Consider the following 17,151-nt stretch of genomic DNA (forward strand, 5'->3'; position numbering starts at 1 on the left):
GACTGCTTGCACTGTGTGTGTGTCTAGGTGTCTCACTGTGTGATCTGGCTGTCATTTTGTGGTTTCTGTTATGTTCCTTCTGATGGTGTGTGTGGCTGTTTTGCAATCTGGCAGGTGTCTGATCTTATGTGCCTTTTGTATGTATGTCGCTGCAAGTCCAAGTCACATAACCCTGCATGCCCATGTGGCTGAGGTTGTGGATGGCAGGCACACTGTCTCTATGACTTGAGAGTGTTCATGTGTGTGACTGTCATGAGTGCCTTGTAACTGGGGGGTGTGACTCTGACCCGTTCTGTGACTCTCATTGTGTAGAGTGACTGTGCTGTGACCCTTAAGTGTGTTGGCAGCCTTGAGTCTATGGTGGTGGCTGTATCAGGGTAAGGGTTTGTAGGGGGCTGGGATGTCTCTCTGGCTGTGTATTTGAGGGGGTATGTTCCATCCATGTGGGTGTCTATGACAGGCCATATGCAAACTCTGTGTGTGTGTGTGTGTGTGTTTAGCAGTACTGAGGGCTGTGTGAATGAGCAAATCTGGTTTGCCCAGCATGAAATAGGCACCCCACACAGTATGCTTGGATCTTGCGGTGGAATAGATGAATGTCATATTCTGAGGTGTCCCTCTGATAGAGTTTGGGATGGAAGCCGTGGCTGGGTTGTATCTTGTGGGAGTACCATGTGAGTGACTCTGTACAGATATCTGGAACCTGTGGTGACCCTCACTCCAATATGTCACTCTGGAGTAGGCCTCAATGGAGCCCTGGACACACAGCACCTTCCCTCGCCTGCCTGGGCCTCAGTTTCCACATCTGTGCAATGGAGATGAGTGTCCTTGCCCTGCTAGCCTCCGGGAGTGGCTGTGAGGTGGTGGTGGTCAAGGTGGAGGCCTGTGGGAAGCCCTAGGGTGCTTTCACAGGTGAGAGCAGGTGTTGGCTACTGAAGCCTTGGGGGTTAGAGTTATATGTAAGGGTTGATGAAAAGAGACTGGGGGAGGCAGCTGGGCAGAGAGGCTGGGAGGGGGAGGGCAGAAGGGGAAGCAGCTGGGAGAGAGGGAGGGTCTGGCTATCAGCCATAGGGGTGGGTGGAGGCCATGGTGAAGGGATTAGGAGGAAGGGCCCAGAGTGGGCGAGAGGGCAGGAAGCCCTCTCTTTCCCAGAAGATGGAATTCCCTAAAATATGATTAAGGTGGGTACCAAAGAGAAGGGCACCCTCCTCTAAAGCTGGAGGGGTCTCCTCTGGAGACTGATTAGGGGTTCCCCTAAAAGGTATGTGATCTGATTAGAATGTTATAGAAAGTAGAGAGAAGAGACCACTGTAGAATCTTCCGGGTTACATGAAAGAACCAACTCCTGCAGGCTGCCCTCTGACCTCCACACAAAGGATGTGGCACATGTGTACACACACATTACAGTAATTGTAACTTAAAGTCTCTGGTAGGAGTCAAAGCCTGATGTTAGAGGAGGCAGGGATTCCAGCAGGCAGGGCCAGCAGGGTGGGAACCAGGTTAAAGAGCAGACTCGGAACTCCACAGAGCCTTGTGCAGGCATATGCCCTGCCCTGGAGTTCCCTTTCCCTCCCCCTCCACAGGCCTAGCCTTCACCATGGCTGGAGGGAGACCTCACCTGAAGCGCAGTTTCTCCATCATCCCCTGCTTTGTCTTCGTGGAGGTGAGGACCTCAGAGCTACTCTGAGAAAGAGTACCTGATTCCTGTCTCCTCCCTTCATCCTTGCCCAGCTATCTCCCTGCTCCTGGCCCAGCCCTTTCCCATAATCATTTTCCCAAATCCCTGGCTCCAATCTGGTCCTACCATCTCCCTCTGTGCCTTCTCACACCCTGTTACCTCAAAACTTTAGCTCTGCTCTTTTTCGCTTGAGATGTGGTGACAGGGTTAGGATCAGATGTGTTTCTCCTGGGTTCTAGCCCGCTTCTGCCATGATCCATTCACACTTCAGGACTTTGCATGCCTGAGCCTCAGTTTCTTCACATCTAAAATGGGTATAATTAATAGGGCATGATGGCACATATGTGGCACATGCACCTCAGCATTGAGAGGCTGAAGAAGGATTTCAGGGAAGTCAAGGCAAGCCTGGGCTACATGAGACTCTGTCTCAAAAAAAGATAAAGACAGAAAGAGAAAAGAAATTGCAAGGCACAGCCACTGTAATGCAAACTTGTAATCCTAACATTCAGGAGGCAGAGGCAGGAGAATGTCTACAAATTCGAGGCTATTCCATAGACATGGGAAGTTTCAGGCCAGCCAAGACTATGAAGTGAAATCCCGTCTCAAATCAAACAAGCGAGGTGTGGTGCACATCTTTAATCTGAGAACTCAGGAGGCAGAGGCAGGCAGATCTCTGTGAATTCCAGTCCAGCCTGATCCACAGAGTGAGTTCCAGGACACCAGAGCTACATAGTAAGACCCTGCTTCAAAACAATGAAAACAGCAACAAAAAAACCTAATGATTTCCATGCCAGCTTGAGATACACAATGAGACCATCTAGAAAATAGTAAGTAAATTAAAAATGGGTTGAGGATGTGGCTCAATTGGTAGAGACTTGCCTAGCTTGCATGGAGCCCTAGGCTCCATCCCTAGCACTAAATAAGGTGTACTGACCTACAACTATAGCCCCATTACGGGAGATGGAGGCTGGAGGATCAGGAGTTTTCCCCAATTCCAATTCTATAGTGAGTTCTAAGTAAACTTTGGATTACATGAGGCCTTGCCTCAAAAAACAAAAACAAAACAACCCACAAGACAGAACAAAAAGGCACCAGGAAAAAAAAAAAAATAGAATCATAGCTACAGTTGTTGGGAAGGTAAAAATACATTATTTCCTTCCTCCTTTCCTTTTGTCTTCATTTCCCTCCATCTATCTCCATTTCCCTGTTTCTCTCTCTCCGTGGCCTCATGGCCTGTGACCTCCTGTCTCTCTTTGCCTCTCTCTGGCCCTGATGCTGCTGCAGTCTGTGTTGCTGGGCATTGTAATCCTGCTTGCATACCGCCTGGAGTTCACGGACACCTTCCCTGTGCACACCCAAGGCTTCTTCTGCTATGACAGCGCTTATGCCAAGCCATACCCCGGGCCCGAGGCTGCCAGCCGAGCTCCTCCAGCCCTCATCTATGCCCTGGTCACTGCTGGGCCCACCCTCACGGTGAGATAGTGTGGGCCACCCAGTTTGGATGGATGCCAGGGAGTACAAACTCCCAGAAGGCAGAGAGGCCAGATGGGGGCTGGGGAAAGCCCTGTCCTTGCTGGCCAGGAAGACCTATCTTAGTCTTGTCTACAGATCCTGCTGGGGGAGCTGGCACGGGCCTTCTTCCCTGCTCCACCCTCTGCCAGCCCTGTCAGTGGAGAGAGCACCATTGTGTCCGGGGCCTGCTGCCGCTTCAGTCCCCCACTTCGGAGGCTGGTCCGTTTCCTGGGTGAGAGATGCAGCCTGGGGTTAGTCAAAATCTTGGGGAGGGAGGTGAGTTCAGCAACAAAGGGACAAGTTCACCTTATGGATCAGTGAGTACAGGTCCTTGTCACCGAGCTTGACTAGAATTTGATTATCCAGACCCAAATGGTCAAAGGAAAGAAAGAAGCAATTCCTGAGTTGTCCTCTGACTCAAGATGTGGTATATACATACATACACATACATGCAAACTCATACATAAATGCAGGTGTGCACACAAACACGCATGCATGCACACATATAGATGCATTCACATACAAACACACACAGATACATGCATGCGCCCACACATAGATACAGGCATACATACCCAGACATACATTACACATAGACACAGACATACACACACACAGACACATTTATGCATGCATATACATACACATAGGTACGTGTGTCCACACACAGACACAGACATGCACAACATACATGATTTAAAAAATCATATGTGTGTATATATGTATATTTATACATATACATACATACATACATACATATATATGTATGTATGTAAAATTGAGACAGGGTTTCTCTGTGTAGCCCTGACTGTCCTGGAACTTTGTAGATCAGGCTGGCCTCAAATTCACAGAGATCAGCTTGCCTTTGCCTCCTGAGTGCTGGCATTAAAGGTCTGTGCCACTACCACCCAGCTTATTTTTTTTACAACCTAACTATTTTTATTTTATGTATATTGGTGTTTTGCTTGCATATATGTCTGTGTGAGGGTGTTGGATCCCCTGGAACTGGAGTTACAGACAGTTGTAAGCTGTCATATTAGGGCTAAGAATTGAACCTGGGTCCTCTGGAAGGGCAGCCAGTTCTCTTAATTACCGAGCTATCTCTCCAGCTCAAGAAAATCTTTTAAGAGCCAGGATTGGGACACATTTGTTGTCTCAGATATGGTAAGATGGGAGGTGAAGACAGGTGAACCTCTAGAAGCTTTAGATCATCCAATCTGGCTATCTATTTGGCAAAGTTTTAAGCCTGTGAGAAGCTCTGTCTCCAAATGTGAAGGTGTCAGAGGAATTGTTCTTTGACCAACACAACAAGCATGTACACTTGTTCCCATGAAGAATGCAAGCCTGTGTTCTGGTCACAATGAAATCTTAGGAGTTGGGAGGCTGTGCTAGGAAGATCTCAATTCTGGAAAGTGAGTCACTATCTTAAAATAATAATAATAATAATAAAGCAAGCTGTGTGGGCTGGCATATATTCCTATAATCTGAACTCTCAGAAGTTCTGGTCGGGGCTGGGGAGATGGCTCTGTGGTTGACAGTGCTTGTTGCTCTTGCAGAGGACCAGGGTTCAGGTCCCACCACCCACAGCTGCCTATGACTCCAATTCCAGGGGATCTGACACTCTCTGGCCTCCATGCATACCTGCATCCCTGTGATGCACATAAACTCATGAAGGCACATATACATACACAAAAATAAAAATAAGTAAAAAGTTCACGCTAGACTGAAAGTTCCCTTCCAGCCTGATCTATATATCAGGCTTAAGACAAGTCAAGGTTACAGAGCTAGACTCTGCCTGGGGTGGGGGCATGCTGATCAGAGGGTTCATGGGTAAGGGCTCTCTGTCTGCTACCAATCCCTATATGCTAGAAGTACAGACATATATACATAGGTCTGTCACAAGTTGTCCTTTGACCTCCATGCACATAAGCATACAAACAAATAAATGTAACTTTTAAAGTTTTTAAAGGATTTATTTGTTTATTGCCTGCATAGATGTCTGTGAGGGTGTTAGACCCCTGGAATTGGAGTTATAGGCAGTTGTGAGCAGCCACATGGGTGCTGGGAACTGAATCTGGGTGCTCTGGAAGAGCAGCCAGCACTCCAAACCTCTGAGTCATCTCTCTAACCCGAAATAAATGTAATTCTTAACAAATATAAGAGGAAGAGAAGGGCAAAGAGAGGAGGAATCCCAGAAACTTCAACAGGGTCTTCCTAGGAGGTCCCAAACTCCTGATGAAATGGTGTTGAGGGTTCCCGGGATAGTTGTGATAGCATCAGGAAGGGCTTGCCCTTGACACAGTTTATTTCTTAGAGACAGACTATAGATATATACTATAGTGAGGGGCCCATGGTGGCACCTGTTATCATAGAGTCCCAGATTGACTTCAGCGGCCATCCTAAGAATAGCAAGACAATTGAGACCAGTGATTGCCAGAGGGCAAAGGAGCTTGCAGCCAAGCCTGACAGTGTGAGTTATGTGGTAGAAGAAAAGAACTAAATGTCTCAGACTATCCTCTGACCTCCACACACAGCATAATTGGCTACACAAATAGACAAAAACCCAAATAAATAAATGTAAAAAAAAAAAATGTTGGTTTTTTCAAGAGAGGGTTTCTCTGTGTAGTCCTGGCTGTCCTGGAACTCACTTTGTAGACCAGGCCTGTCTCGAACTCAGACATCTACCTGTCTTTGCCTCCGGAGTGCTAGGGTCAAAGGTGTACGCCACCACTGCCTGGCCTAAAAATTAATTTTAGACCTAGACAAGGAGCTTAATGGAACTGTGTGGGGCATCCAGTAGAAGGGACATGACCTCTTTTCTCCCCATCGCCAGGGGTGTACTCTTTTGGCCTGTTCACCACGACCATCTTTGCAAATGCGGGACAGGTGGTGACCGGTAACCCCACGCCTCATTTCCTGTCTGTCTGTCGCCCCAACTACACGGCCCTGGGCTGCCCACCGCCATCTCCTGATCGGCCAGGGCCTGACCGCTTCGTCACGGACCAGAGCGCCTGTGCAGGCAGCCCCAGTCTGGTGGCAGCTGCACGCCGCGCCTTCCCCTGCAAGGACGCGGCCCTGTGCGCCTACGCGGTCACCTACACTGCGGTGAGGCCCTGGGGTAGATGCTAGGGGTCTGGAGGTGGGAAGGGGTGCTTGATGGAAGGGGAGGAGCTCTGGGAATAAGGCTACGCCCATTGAGCTGAATCCTTCATGAAGCCACACACTCCCAGCCCTAGAGCTCACTACTACCCAGTCCAGAATTGTCCTGGACTCTGCCTTTTGGGACTCCTCCCCTTGAAGTTGCTAAGAGACTGCAGGTCCTGGATGGTGGCTAGGAAACTAAGTTTGTGGGCTTTGACTCCACCTCCTGGAGCCCTCGCCCCTCCCCTTTGTTGCTTTGGTCTTATCTAATTCTGTCCCTTCCCTTTCTCTAGTCCCACTTCTGTTGCTTTGACTTCTTTCCTTTTTCTGACCTCTGGAATGACTGATGTTCCCTCCTGATCACTTCTATGGCCCCATGAGGCTCCAAGGAGCTCTGGAGCTCCCAGACATGACCCTTTGGTACTGATTCTACTCCTTGGTTCTGTGTGCTTGCTTTAATGCAGCGAGCATCTTTCCCCATCACGGGGAAGCCTGTTCCGTAGACCCTCACCTGTCCTTTTTGGAGCTCTGGCCACACCACCTGCATGCAGAACCCCTGCAACCCTTGGAGTCCCTCCCCTGCCATCTCAATTCCAGGAACCCTTCTCTCTATACATGTGTGGTCACATCTCCACCTCTACGGCGCCCCGCTTTGGAGCCACTGCCCCATCCCTGGAGGCCCCTGGCCACTCCCTCAAGCCTCCATTGCTCTGACCCGAAAGGCCTGGGTTCATCTTCTGATCAGTTCGGGTCCCACAGATGTACGTGACCCTAGTATTCCGCGTGAAGGGCTCCCGCCTGGTAAAGCCTTCTCTCTGCCTGGCCCTGCTGTGCCCCGCCTTCCTGGTGGGCGTGGTCCGCGTGGCAGAGTATCGCAACCACTGGTCAGACGTGCTGGCTGGCTTTCTGACCGGGGCAGCCATCGCCACCTTTCTGGTGAGTCCCCCTCCCACCTATCTCTATATGGAAGACCTCGCATCAGGCCCCTGACCCAAGAGGCAGAATTGCTCAACGATGCTAAAGGATATATAGATTCTGCAGGACCTGGGGAGGGCAGTTGTCCTTTACTTTGATGATGACTTCTTGCTTGTTCTCATCTGTGAAATGGGTTGACAGGGTCATGCCATGATAAGCAAAATTTAAGGGATGCTACAACACTCTACAACTGAAATAAATACTATTTTACGGGAGGAGCATGACTCAGTTGGTAAAGTGCTTGTCTTACAAGCACGAGGATTTAAGTTCAGATCTCTGGCTCCTATGTAAAAACCAGAAGTAGTGTGGTTGCCATCTAGCAGAGGCAGGAGGATTCCTGAGGCTCACTGGCTAGCCAGTCTAGCCTAATCTGGGAGCTCTAGGCCATGAGAGGCTCTGTCTCAAGAAGCAAGGCTGACCACTCCCTAGGAATGACACCAGAGACTGACCCTACCTCCCACACACAGCAACTTCACAGAACACACCTTTGTGTGCACACACGTATACACACACCTACAAACATGCACCTGCACATACACAAACATGCACACCCACCCATACATTTAAAAGTATACATATATATTTTAAAGATTTGTTTAAAGATTGTTTAAAGTGTAGTTTTAATTTTGTGTGTTTTACCTGCATTAAATGTGTGTATGTGTGCCAGTGCTCTTAAACACCGAGCCACTTTCCTGGACCCCTAAATATATTTTTAAAGAATATTTTGGCCAGGCACAATGTCACATATCTCTAACCCCAGAACTTGGGTAGCAAAAGCAGGCAGGTTTCTTGAGTGTGAGGCCAACTTGGTCTACATTGTGAGTTTCAGGCTATGTACTGAATTAGTGAAACCTCTTTTTTCTTTTCTATTTTATTTTTTAGAGTGTATCTCACTATACAACCCTGACTAGCTTGGAATGCACTGTGTAGACTAGCTGGCCTTGAACTCACAGAAATCTATCTCTGCCTCCCACATGCTGGGACTAAAGTTGTGTACCACTACTCCTGGCAAGACCATTTTGTTGTTTTTGAGACAGGCTCTCATGTGGATATCCAGTCAAATATAACCTTGTAATTCTGATCCTCCTGCCTCATCTTCCTAGTGCTGAGATTCCCTTTCTTGTGATGCTAGGCAAGCATTGTATGGAGTGAGACATAACTCAGCCCTTCCTGGAACATTTAGGGAAAGGCTTGTGAGAAGAAAGGTCATTAGGTAAAGGCAATTGTGTATTTGCCTAAGCATAAATCCCATCCTCTGGGTCTCACCAGGTGAAAGGAACTAAGTTTTCCTTTGACCTTCACGAATGCAGTATGTTATGGTGATCCCCACAAAGTGAGTAGTTATAATAAAAGTAACATTTCTGAAACATTGAAGTATCCATATTCAGGGATACAGAGATGGCTCAGCATGTAAGAACATTGGCTCTCTTGCTGAGGACTCAGGTTCAGTTCCCAGCACCCATATGGTGGCTCACAACTATCTGTGACTCCAGTTATATGGGATCCAATGCCCTCTTCTGACCTCCATGTACACCAAGCATGCAGATGTATGTCTATATAGCAAAACACTCATAGAAAGTAAAAATAAATCACAAAAATTAAAAAACCAATATTTATGCCAAATAATTGCAATATACCAATTATCAAGCATGTAAATGCAGCCAGGCATGGTAGTCCACTCCTGGTGCCAGCACTTGGGAGGAGATGCAGGTGGATCTCTGTTGAGCTCAAGTCTAGCCAGAGTTCCAAGATAGCTATAGAGAGATGTGTGTGTGTGTGTGTGTGTGTGTGTGTGTGTGTGTGTGTGAGAGAGAGAGAGAGAGAGAGAGAGAGAGATCAACCAATAAGTAAAAAGTAAAATTGTAAAGAAAGGTTATATGTGCTTGAAAATCCTAGCCTCAGTTTCTATTGGAAAAATGGGCAAGGTATTTTCATAATTCTTCACACCCCTATCTCTCTGGCATAGGTCACCTGTGTTGTGCATAATTTCCAGAGCCGACCCCCCTCTGGTCGAAGGCTCTCCCCCTGGGAGGACCTGAGCCAGGCCCCCACTATGGACAGCCCCCTCGAAAAGTTAAGTGTGGCCCAGGTAAGGGGGCCCGGGAGCTGTTCCGGGCTGGTGGTGGGTGGAGCAGGCAGGCCCAGGGAGGTAGGAAGTCAGGCGGAGGACCCCTGTCTGGGGGAGGGGGAGCCATCCAGTCCTGGGGTTGAAGTCCTAGGAGGAAAGCAGCCTAATGAATGGAAGGCTACACTCCCCCTCCCTCCCAAAGTTACATTGTTAATCCTGTGATCTCTGGGGCGGTTTCCGTGGGGCGGCTGGCTGATGAGCCCTTTTTGACTGTGAGTTGCAGGGTCCTGGGATCCTCTAGCCTCTTCCCTCTTCTTTTTTGTCTCAGGAAGCCGAGACCTGCAGGCCGCATTCGACACCGGCACGGCTCACCCCATCCAGTAAGCGTTAGGAAGTGGGGGGATGGACGGGGTCTTCTGCTGTGCAGAGGTCTTACCAGGGCCTGTGTGCCACGCTTCCAGTTTTGCTAACCTCTTAATCTCTGAATGTCATCTCTAGAGCCGCAGAACTGTGCCCGCCGTGGCCACCTGATTCCCAGCTGTGTGTCCTCCAGGGCCCCAGCGATGTGCTCCTCGCCCCGTGTGCCCCGCCCTCGACTGAGGTCTGAGCCAACACCCCTGCCTCTGCCTCTGCCCCTGCCCGCACCGACTCCCAGCCAGGGTCCCTCGCCTTCCTCCCCTGGACTCGGGGGCCCAGGTGGGGGAGGTGGTCGCGGCCGGAAGCTGTTGCTGCCCACGCCCCTGCTCCGGGACCTATACACCCTCAGTGGACTCCATCCCTCCCCTTTCCACCGCGACAACTTCAGCCCTTATCTGTTTGCCAGCCGCGACCACCTGCTGTGAGACTCACCACCTAGAAATCTACCCAGTGTCCCCTGTTTCTTCCCTGGCACGGCGTGCCTGTGCCACGTGAGTGCTAAAGGACCCTGCCCTCCAAAACAGCCAGGCTCGGCGTCAGAAGATGGCTGGAAGGACACTTGTGGGGGTGGAAAGGATCTCTTGGCTGCTCTTTGGCTTTCTTAAACATCCGGGGAGGCAAAAATAATCAGATGGGCCCATGTCCCTAAGACTGCCCTTTTAGCGACTGACGCTTGACCCAACTGGTCATTGTCAAGCCAGTGAGAGCTCCTAGTTCTCAGAATTCAACCTAAAAGTTTACTTCAGCCAATGGGAACCTCTCACTTGTTAGCAACTCCGGCCAATGTGCAATGTGCAATGTGCAATGTCTAAACAGCCATTAAGAGCCCTTGGCTTTCAGAATTGCTGAGAGTGGGTGGGAATGATTCCAGTCAATGGGGGACCGCCCGTGTCAAAGCCAAGGAGGGCTATCCAGATTCTCCCTAGAATCATGGAGTCAGCTGGAGGGTGGGGGCAGGCTCTCCCATAGCAGGGTCCTGTGGCACCCCTACCTTTCTAGCTCCTCCTCCAGGTGCACCATCTCACACCCTCCAACTCCCTACTTGAGTAGGGCTTGCCCCAGTTCACAGGTTTTGGAGTTCCGGGTGCTGTCTCCCCTTGGCTGTGCCCAGGGCACCCCCAAACCTCCTATTATTTATTAGGGCTGTGGAAATATATTTTCTTGGGACTCACCCTTCTTCATACTGCCCCCTGTGCCTCATGCAGATGTGCCATCTTGGGGGGGGCGTGGGTGAAGCAGAAGGGGGTTCCCCTATCGAGAATAGCCAAAGGCAGTGGGCAGATGAGACACTGTCCCCCTTCCCTGCCTCCCCCCTCATCTTTAATAAAGACCTGTTTGTAACAGAAGTTTGGCCTGCTGCCCGCCTCCCCCAGTACTGGGAGATGGGGGAGTCTTAACACTGGATCTAGATGGCTGTGAATATGGGTGTGACATGTCACAGTGTATCTAAGGACAAATGTGGAGAGACAGTGTGGCCATGGGGCCAATGACATGGGTCAAAATCCTGGGTCAAGGCTAGGGATGTGGGGCAGTTGGTAGCATGCTTGCTTAGCTAGCATCCACCCTCAGCTTCTCATAAAGTGGATGTTGTGGCACATGCCTGTAGGCAAACACTGGGGAGGTGTAGGCAGAGAATCTGGAGTTCAAGGTCATCTTTAGCTACATAGCTCAGGGGGTGATAACACTTTTCTTGGAGCCTGACAACCTGAGTTCCATCCCTAGAACCAGGGTGGGAGGAAAGACAAACTATGGAGAGCTCCCCACACACAGTATGGCATATCTTCTCAGTGCCTCTCCCTCTCAAAATAATAACTACTATTATTTTCAAAAGAGGGCCTGGAGATATGGCTGAGTGAAGTTCTGTTTCCATCACTCATGTAGTGTTGCTCACAAGGGGTGAGATGCCGTTTTCTGCCTCTGAGGGCACCCATACTCTCATGGCGCGCACACACACAATTAAAAACGGTTTTTAAGTTAAAAAACCTGGGGGCTGAGGAGATGGCTCACTGTGTAAATGTGCTTGCTGACAAACCTGTGTTTACTGCTCCAGAAAACTTCCCACTAACTCAGGGTGACGTTCTGACCTCAGCACTGTGCTAAATAAAGTCAATGAAACACTTTCAGAGTGGGTGAGTACCTGATCATAGTGGCACATGCCTATGATCTCAGTACTTGGGAGGTGGGAGAGCAGGAAGGTGAGGGGTCCAAGGCCATCCTGGGCTACACAGCTGCTTGGAAGCCAGTCCAGTTTAGGCTACATCAGCAGGAAAGGAGAAAGTGTGTGTGAGGAAATTCTGGAATGGAGAGTTTCTATATTTAAAGAGTTTTCTGGGAGTCCAATGAAAAGAAAACAGCACAGGTGAGATGTGAGGGAAGAAAGGGAGCCCCATGAACATCTGTAGAGTGTGTGGCAGTAAGAGTCACACAAACATCTGGAGAGTGTGTGGATGTGTGGCAGTAAGAGTCACACAGACACCTGGAGAGTGTGTGGATGTGTGGCAGTAAGAGTCACACAGACACCTGGAGAGTGTGTGGATGTGTGGCAGTAAGAGTCACACAGACATCTGGAGAGTGTGTGGATGTGTGGCAGTAAGAATCCTAGGTAAACAAGACAGCAAGTGCAAAGGTCTTAAGATGAAGCCCATGCCTGACATCTCCAGTAAAAACCAAATAAACCCAAACTAAAAACAAACAAAAAACAAGGATGCCTGCCTGTGTGACTGGAACTCAGGAACTCAGTGAATGAAGAGCAGACAGAGGAGGAGGAGACAGTCTGGGAAGTGGAGGGGCTGGCACTGGCCACCAGGAGATCAGCTATAAGAAGGCTCATTTGATCCTAGAGCCTCTATCTTGACTGACCAGGGCTGCTTGCAAAATTCACAGACATCCTTTGTGGGGCCTGCGGGGCCTTGAAACTTGCTGGCTGTCAGGGAGGGAGAAGTTTCAGAACCGTGGACAGCGCCTGACTGACCTTGTCCTTGGTGTTGCCTCCTGGGAGGGAGGACAATGAAAGGCCTTAAAGGGGGGAAGAGGCTGGCCTCTGATGAGGATTGCTGCATACTCTTGTGATTAAGTTTTTCTAAAGCTATCCAGAGCTGGAAATTAAGCTCAGTGGAAGATCGTTTGCCTAGTGTGAGGCTGTGTTCCATTCCCAGTATATAATAATCTTTGTGGCCATGCACGATGTGTGCTTCTAACCCAAGCACATAGGAGATGAAAGCAGTTGGATTAGAAACTCAAGGTCATTCTCAGCACTATAGCGAGCTGGAGTCCAGCCTGGGCTGCCTGAGACAAGAAGACAAAGCTGAACAGGTGACATAGCTCAGCAGCTATGCATGCATGTTGCAAAGCCTGTTGACCCAAGTTTGATCTCCAGGTAAAGGTTTCGGAATGAGAGAAACAGATAAAGTTGTTCTCTGACCTCCACAAGCTTGCCATGGGATGGCGCCCAATCATGCATGCACATGGGCATGCACACAAACACACACATGCACACACATTGATGATGACAATGATGGTGATGATGAAAAATGTAAAAAGTACTAGAGAGGCCACTTTTCCAGAAGTACTAGATTAGATCTCCAGCACCTACATATCGGCTCACAACCATATGTCCATCTGTAAGTCCATTCTAGATTTAATGCCCTCTTCTGGCCTTTGGGAGCACCAGGCATACACATTGTGTACATACATGCAGGTAAAACTTACACACACACACACACACACACACACACACACACACAGAGGCACTTCAATTTATTATTTTTTTTTTCCAGACAGGGATTCTTTGTGTGGCCTTGGCTGTCCTAGAACTTGCTCTGTAGACCAGATGGCCTCAAACTCACAGAGCTCTGCCGCCTCTGCCTCCTGAATGCTGGGATTAAAGGGGTTCGCCATCACCACTTTGAAAAAACAAATGAAGGGGATGGATTAGTTTTGGACACATGCTCAAGCAAAGCCTCTACAACCAGGTGATGTTCAGTCAGAGACAAGTTAATGAAACAAGTGGGGGTGGACAAAGCAGCCTGCCACTAAGCATGAGAACCTGGGTTCAAATCTCATGACTCACACATGGAAGGAGAGAGCCAACACCCGCTCCCACAGGTCATCCTTTCCTTCCATGTGTTCAACATGACAGTGCCCACAGCCACACTTAGGAACACATAAAAATGAATAAATAAAAAATGCTGGGGAGGCCTCAGGGATGTAAGTACTTGCTGCCTTTGCAGAGGACCCAGGTTTGATCCCAGCACCCACAGAGAAGCTCACAGCTGTCTGTAATTCCAGTTCCAAGGAATCTAACTCTTTTGACTTCTGCAGGTATCAGGCATACATTCATGCACACACATGAATGCAGGAAAAACAACCATATACATAAAATATAGATACATAAATCTTTTTAAAAAGAAGAATAATTTAAGGGCCCAGAGAGATATTTCCTCAGAAATGAAGAGCACTTGTTGCTCTTCCAGAGGACCCAGGTTTGATTTCCAGGATTCACATGGTGGCTCACAACCACCTGTAACTCCAATTCTAGAAGATCTTGTTGCTGGTAGTTTTTCTTGTTCTGCCAGGTTCTGCCACCCTTCTCAGCCTCAAATAAACACACAAAGACTTATATTAATTATTAATCTGTTGACCAATGTCTTGGACTTCTTATTGGCTAGCTCACTCTAAATTATTAACCCATTTCTATTAATCTAAGTGTTTCCATGTGGTCTTGGCCTACCAGAGATTGCCCAGACCTGTTACATCTTTGGAGGGCTACATGGCGTCTGTGCTGGAGGGTTCCCTTTGCCTACCTTTCCCAGAATTCTCGTCTCCTGGCCCCGCCTATACTTTCTGCCTGGCCAAGCAGTGTTTTACTCATCAACCAATAAGAGAAACATATATACACAAGGACATCCCCCATTAGGATCTGATGCCCTTTTATGGCATCCATGAACACTGAATATATGTGCTGCACAAACATACACGCAGACAAACACACACACACACCAAGTGGAAGCTAGGCCTAGTGCTGCAGCCTATAATCCCAGCTGCTTATGATACTGAGACAGAAGGCTCATGAGTTCAAGGCTTGCTTGGGCTACACAAGTTCAAGACCAGCCTAGGCAATGTAAGAAGCTGAGTGTCTCAATTAAAAAAAAAAAAAAAAAAAAGCCAGATGACGGTTGGTGGCACAGGCCTTTAATTTCAACACTCTGCAGGCAAAAGCAGAGGCAGGTAGTTCAAGGCCAGCCTGGTTCCAAGACAGCCAGGGCCATTACACAGAGGAACTCTTCTCTCGAAAAAATAAAAATAAAAAAATAAATAAAATAAATGTGAGGGGAGACTAGAGAAGTAGCTCAGTGTTAAGTGAATACTGGCCTTGCAGAGGAGTTGGTTGCAGTTCTCAGAGCTCACATGGTAGCCCAGCCCCAGGGTTTCTGGTGCCCTCTTCTGACCTCTGAGGGCACCACACTCGTGTGGTGTACATAATAAATGCAGGCAATCACTTACAGGCATAAAATAAAAATAAATAAATGAAACATTTTAAGTGAGGAGAAAAAAAGAGAACCAGGTCTGTATGTAGCTCAGGGTTAAAATGCTTATTTAGGCTTAGCATGTGTGGGGCCCTATGTTCAATCCCCAGTGCTAAAGGGAAGAGAGGAAGAAAAACACGAAACCAAACAAGCAAAAACAGACCTAGATAGAGCCCTTAGAGCCAACTCTTCTGGGCAAGGAGCAAGAAGAGCCTGTGCTAAGTATGCTCCTGCGGCCTGGGGCTTGTGTGCTTTGTGCTTTGTAGTGTGAGGCTGTGTGTCTGGGGTGGGGTAGGAGGCTGAAGCAGCACACAGTGTGCCCAGGATGTATGTACCTTTGTGTACAGAACGCCAATCACATAATCATCTTAGTGTGTCTGTGTGTGCAAGAACAGAGTATGAAAATGGGGATTCTGTATGGGATTCTTTGTGTCAGGGTTGAGCTGTGAGTGTGTTTGGGGGGGTGTAATTAAAGTCTGAAAAAGGAATATATGACAAGTGCCATGGTGCGTGTGTGTGTGTGTGTGTGTGTGTGTGTGTGTGTGTGCACGCGCACTCACATGCATGCAGGGAGTGGGGTGCCCAGCTGTGTGTGTGGGTGTACTGGGGATGTTGTGGAGCTGTTTTCTGTCCCCAGAAGGAGAGAGTAAACCCAGGAAATCACAGTTCTGCCCTGTCCCTGGGTCTCCAGGCAACCATACCACTTTGAAGTTACTAGGAGACAAGGTTTCCAGGGAAACACAGGATTGAGTGACAGCTCTAGAGCCAAGTCTGGGTGAGCAATGGAATCTTGGTTCTTATTAATTCTTCCTTCCTTCATTCAATGATTTAATAAGAATTGCAGTTCTCGGGACTAGAAAGATGGCTCTGTTGTTAAGAGCACTTTCTGTTCTTCCAGGAGCCAGGTTCAATTCCCAGCACCCATGTGGCAGCTAACAACTGTCTATAACTCCAAGATCTGACACCCTCACACAAGCATACATGCAAGCATAACACCAATACACATAAAATAAATAAATAAAAGAATGTCAGTTTTCCAGTGTGGTCAGCAGACTCTCATGAAGAAGCATCCAAGGCCCTCATTCTCCTAGCATAACTTGTCCTGTCCAATACACAGCAAGCATTAAGAAGGTCCCAGGCCAAAAACAAAGTCAGACGACAGGCATCTCTAAAAGCCCTCACAGAGGGGACCTGGGAGAGGGCTCAGTATTTGAAGTACTGGTGGTGCAGGTATGAGCAGCAGTATCAGTATCATGGTGGGGGTGGGTGGTGGAGACAGAAGGATCCCCAGGAGCTCTCGGGCGATCCAGTCTGACCTACATAGCAGTGAACAACACACACACTGTCTCAAATGACATGGAAGGCAAGGACTAACCTCTACACACTTGGGGTGGCACAGTCCTGCCTGCACAACCCCCCACAAATAAAGACTTAAAAATTAAAACAGAAATCAGGGCCAGTGAGATGGTTGAGGGTTCTGGCCACTAACCCTGAAGATCTTTCATCCTGGGATCTCACACAGTAGGAGAGAAAGAACTGTATTCCATCCTACAAGTTGTCCTGTAAACACACACACATTGCTTCACAGGGGCACACACACACACACCGACATCCCTTATTGAGGGCTAGGGACATGGTAGTTTGTAGAGTGCTTGCTTTTTGTTGTCATTTGTTTTTCGAGACATGGTTTCTCTGTATTGCTTTGGAGGCTGTCCTGGAACTCACTCTGTAGACCAGGCTAGTCTCGAACTCACAGAGATCTGTTTGTCTCTGCCTCCTGAGTGCTGGAATTAAAGGCACGCGCCATCAACACCCGGCTAGAGTGCTTGCTTAAC

At 48.6% G+C, this 17,151-nt stretch overlaps 1 protein-coding gene across 3 annotated transcripts; it reads left to right on the forward strand.

Annotated features, from left to right (window-relative positions):
• The first annotated feature begins 651 nt into the window (after positions 1 to 651).
• On the forward strand, positions 652 to 11,137 carry Plppr2 (phospholipid phosphatase related 2). 3 transcript variants are annotated; one of them, XM_051196837.1, is made up of 9 exons: positions 655 to 912; positions 1,584 to 1,663; positions 2,963 to 3,151; positions 3,287 to 3,422; positions 6,024 to 6,295; positions 7,091 to 7,267; positions 9,273 to 9,395; positions 9,703 to 9,754; positions 9,873 to 11,137. In XM_051196837.1, exons 2-9 carry the CDS (start codon positions 1,598 to 1,600, stop codon positions 10,214 to 10,216), a joined length of 1,359 nt encoding a protein of 452 aa, XP_051052794.1. In that variant the 5' UTR covers positions 655 to 912; positions 1,584 to 1,597; the 3' UTR covers positions 10,217 to 11,137. The 3 variants fall into 3 exon arrangements, with proteins under 3 accessions (XP_051052795.1, XP_051052794.1, XP_051052796.1); XM_051196839.1 differs by having other exon boundaries at positions 9,273 to 9,379; positions 9,873 to 10,050; XM_051196838.1 differs by lacking the exon at positions 2,963 to 3,151 and having other exon boundaries at positions 652 to 912.
• Positions 11,138 to 17,151: the final 6,014 nt, after the last annotated feature.

The sequence above is a fragment of the Phodopus roborovskii genome, unplaced genomic scaffold (assembly GCF_943737965.1).
Source record: "Phodopus roborovskii unplaced genomic scaffold, PHOROB, whole genome shotgun sequence".
Classification (NCBI taxonomy): domain Eukaryota; kingdom Metazoa; phylum Chordata; class Mammalia; order Rodentia; family Cricetidae; genus Phodopus; species Phodopus roborovskii.

Excerpts from the sequence above, each read along its gene's own strand:
- Plppr2 (XM_051196837.1), top strand. The coding sequence starts at position 1,598 with ATGGCTGGAGGGAGACCTCACCTGAAGCGCAGTTTCTCCATCATCCCC. Across the intron at positions 3,423-6,023 it reads GAGGCTGGTCCGTTTCCTGG|GGGTGTACTCTTTTGGCCTG; the intron begins GTGAGAGATGCA and ends CCCCATCGCCAG. Across the intron at positions 9,755-9,872 it reads GGCACGGCTCACCCCATCCA|AGCCGCAGAACTGTGCCCGC; the intron begins GTAAGCGTTAGG and ends TGTCATCTCTAG.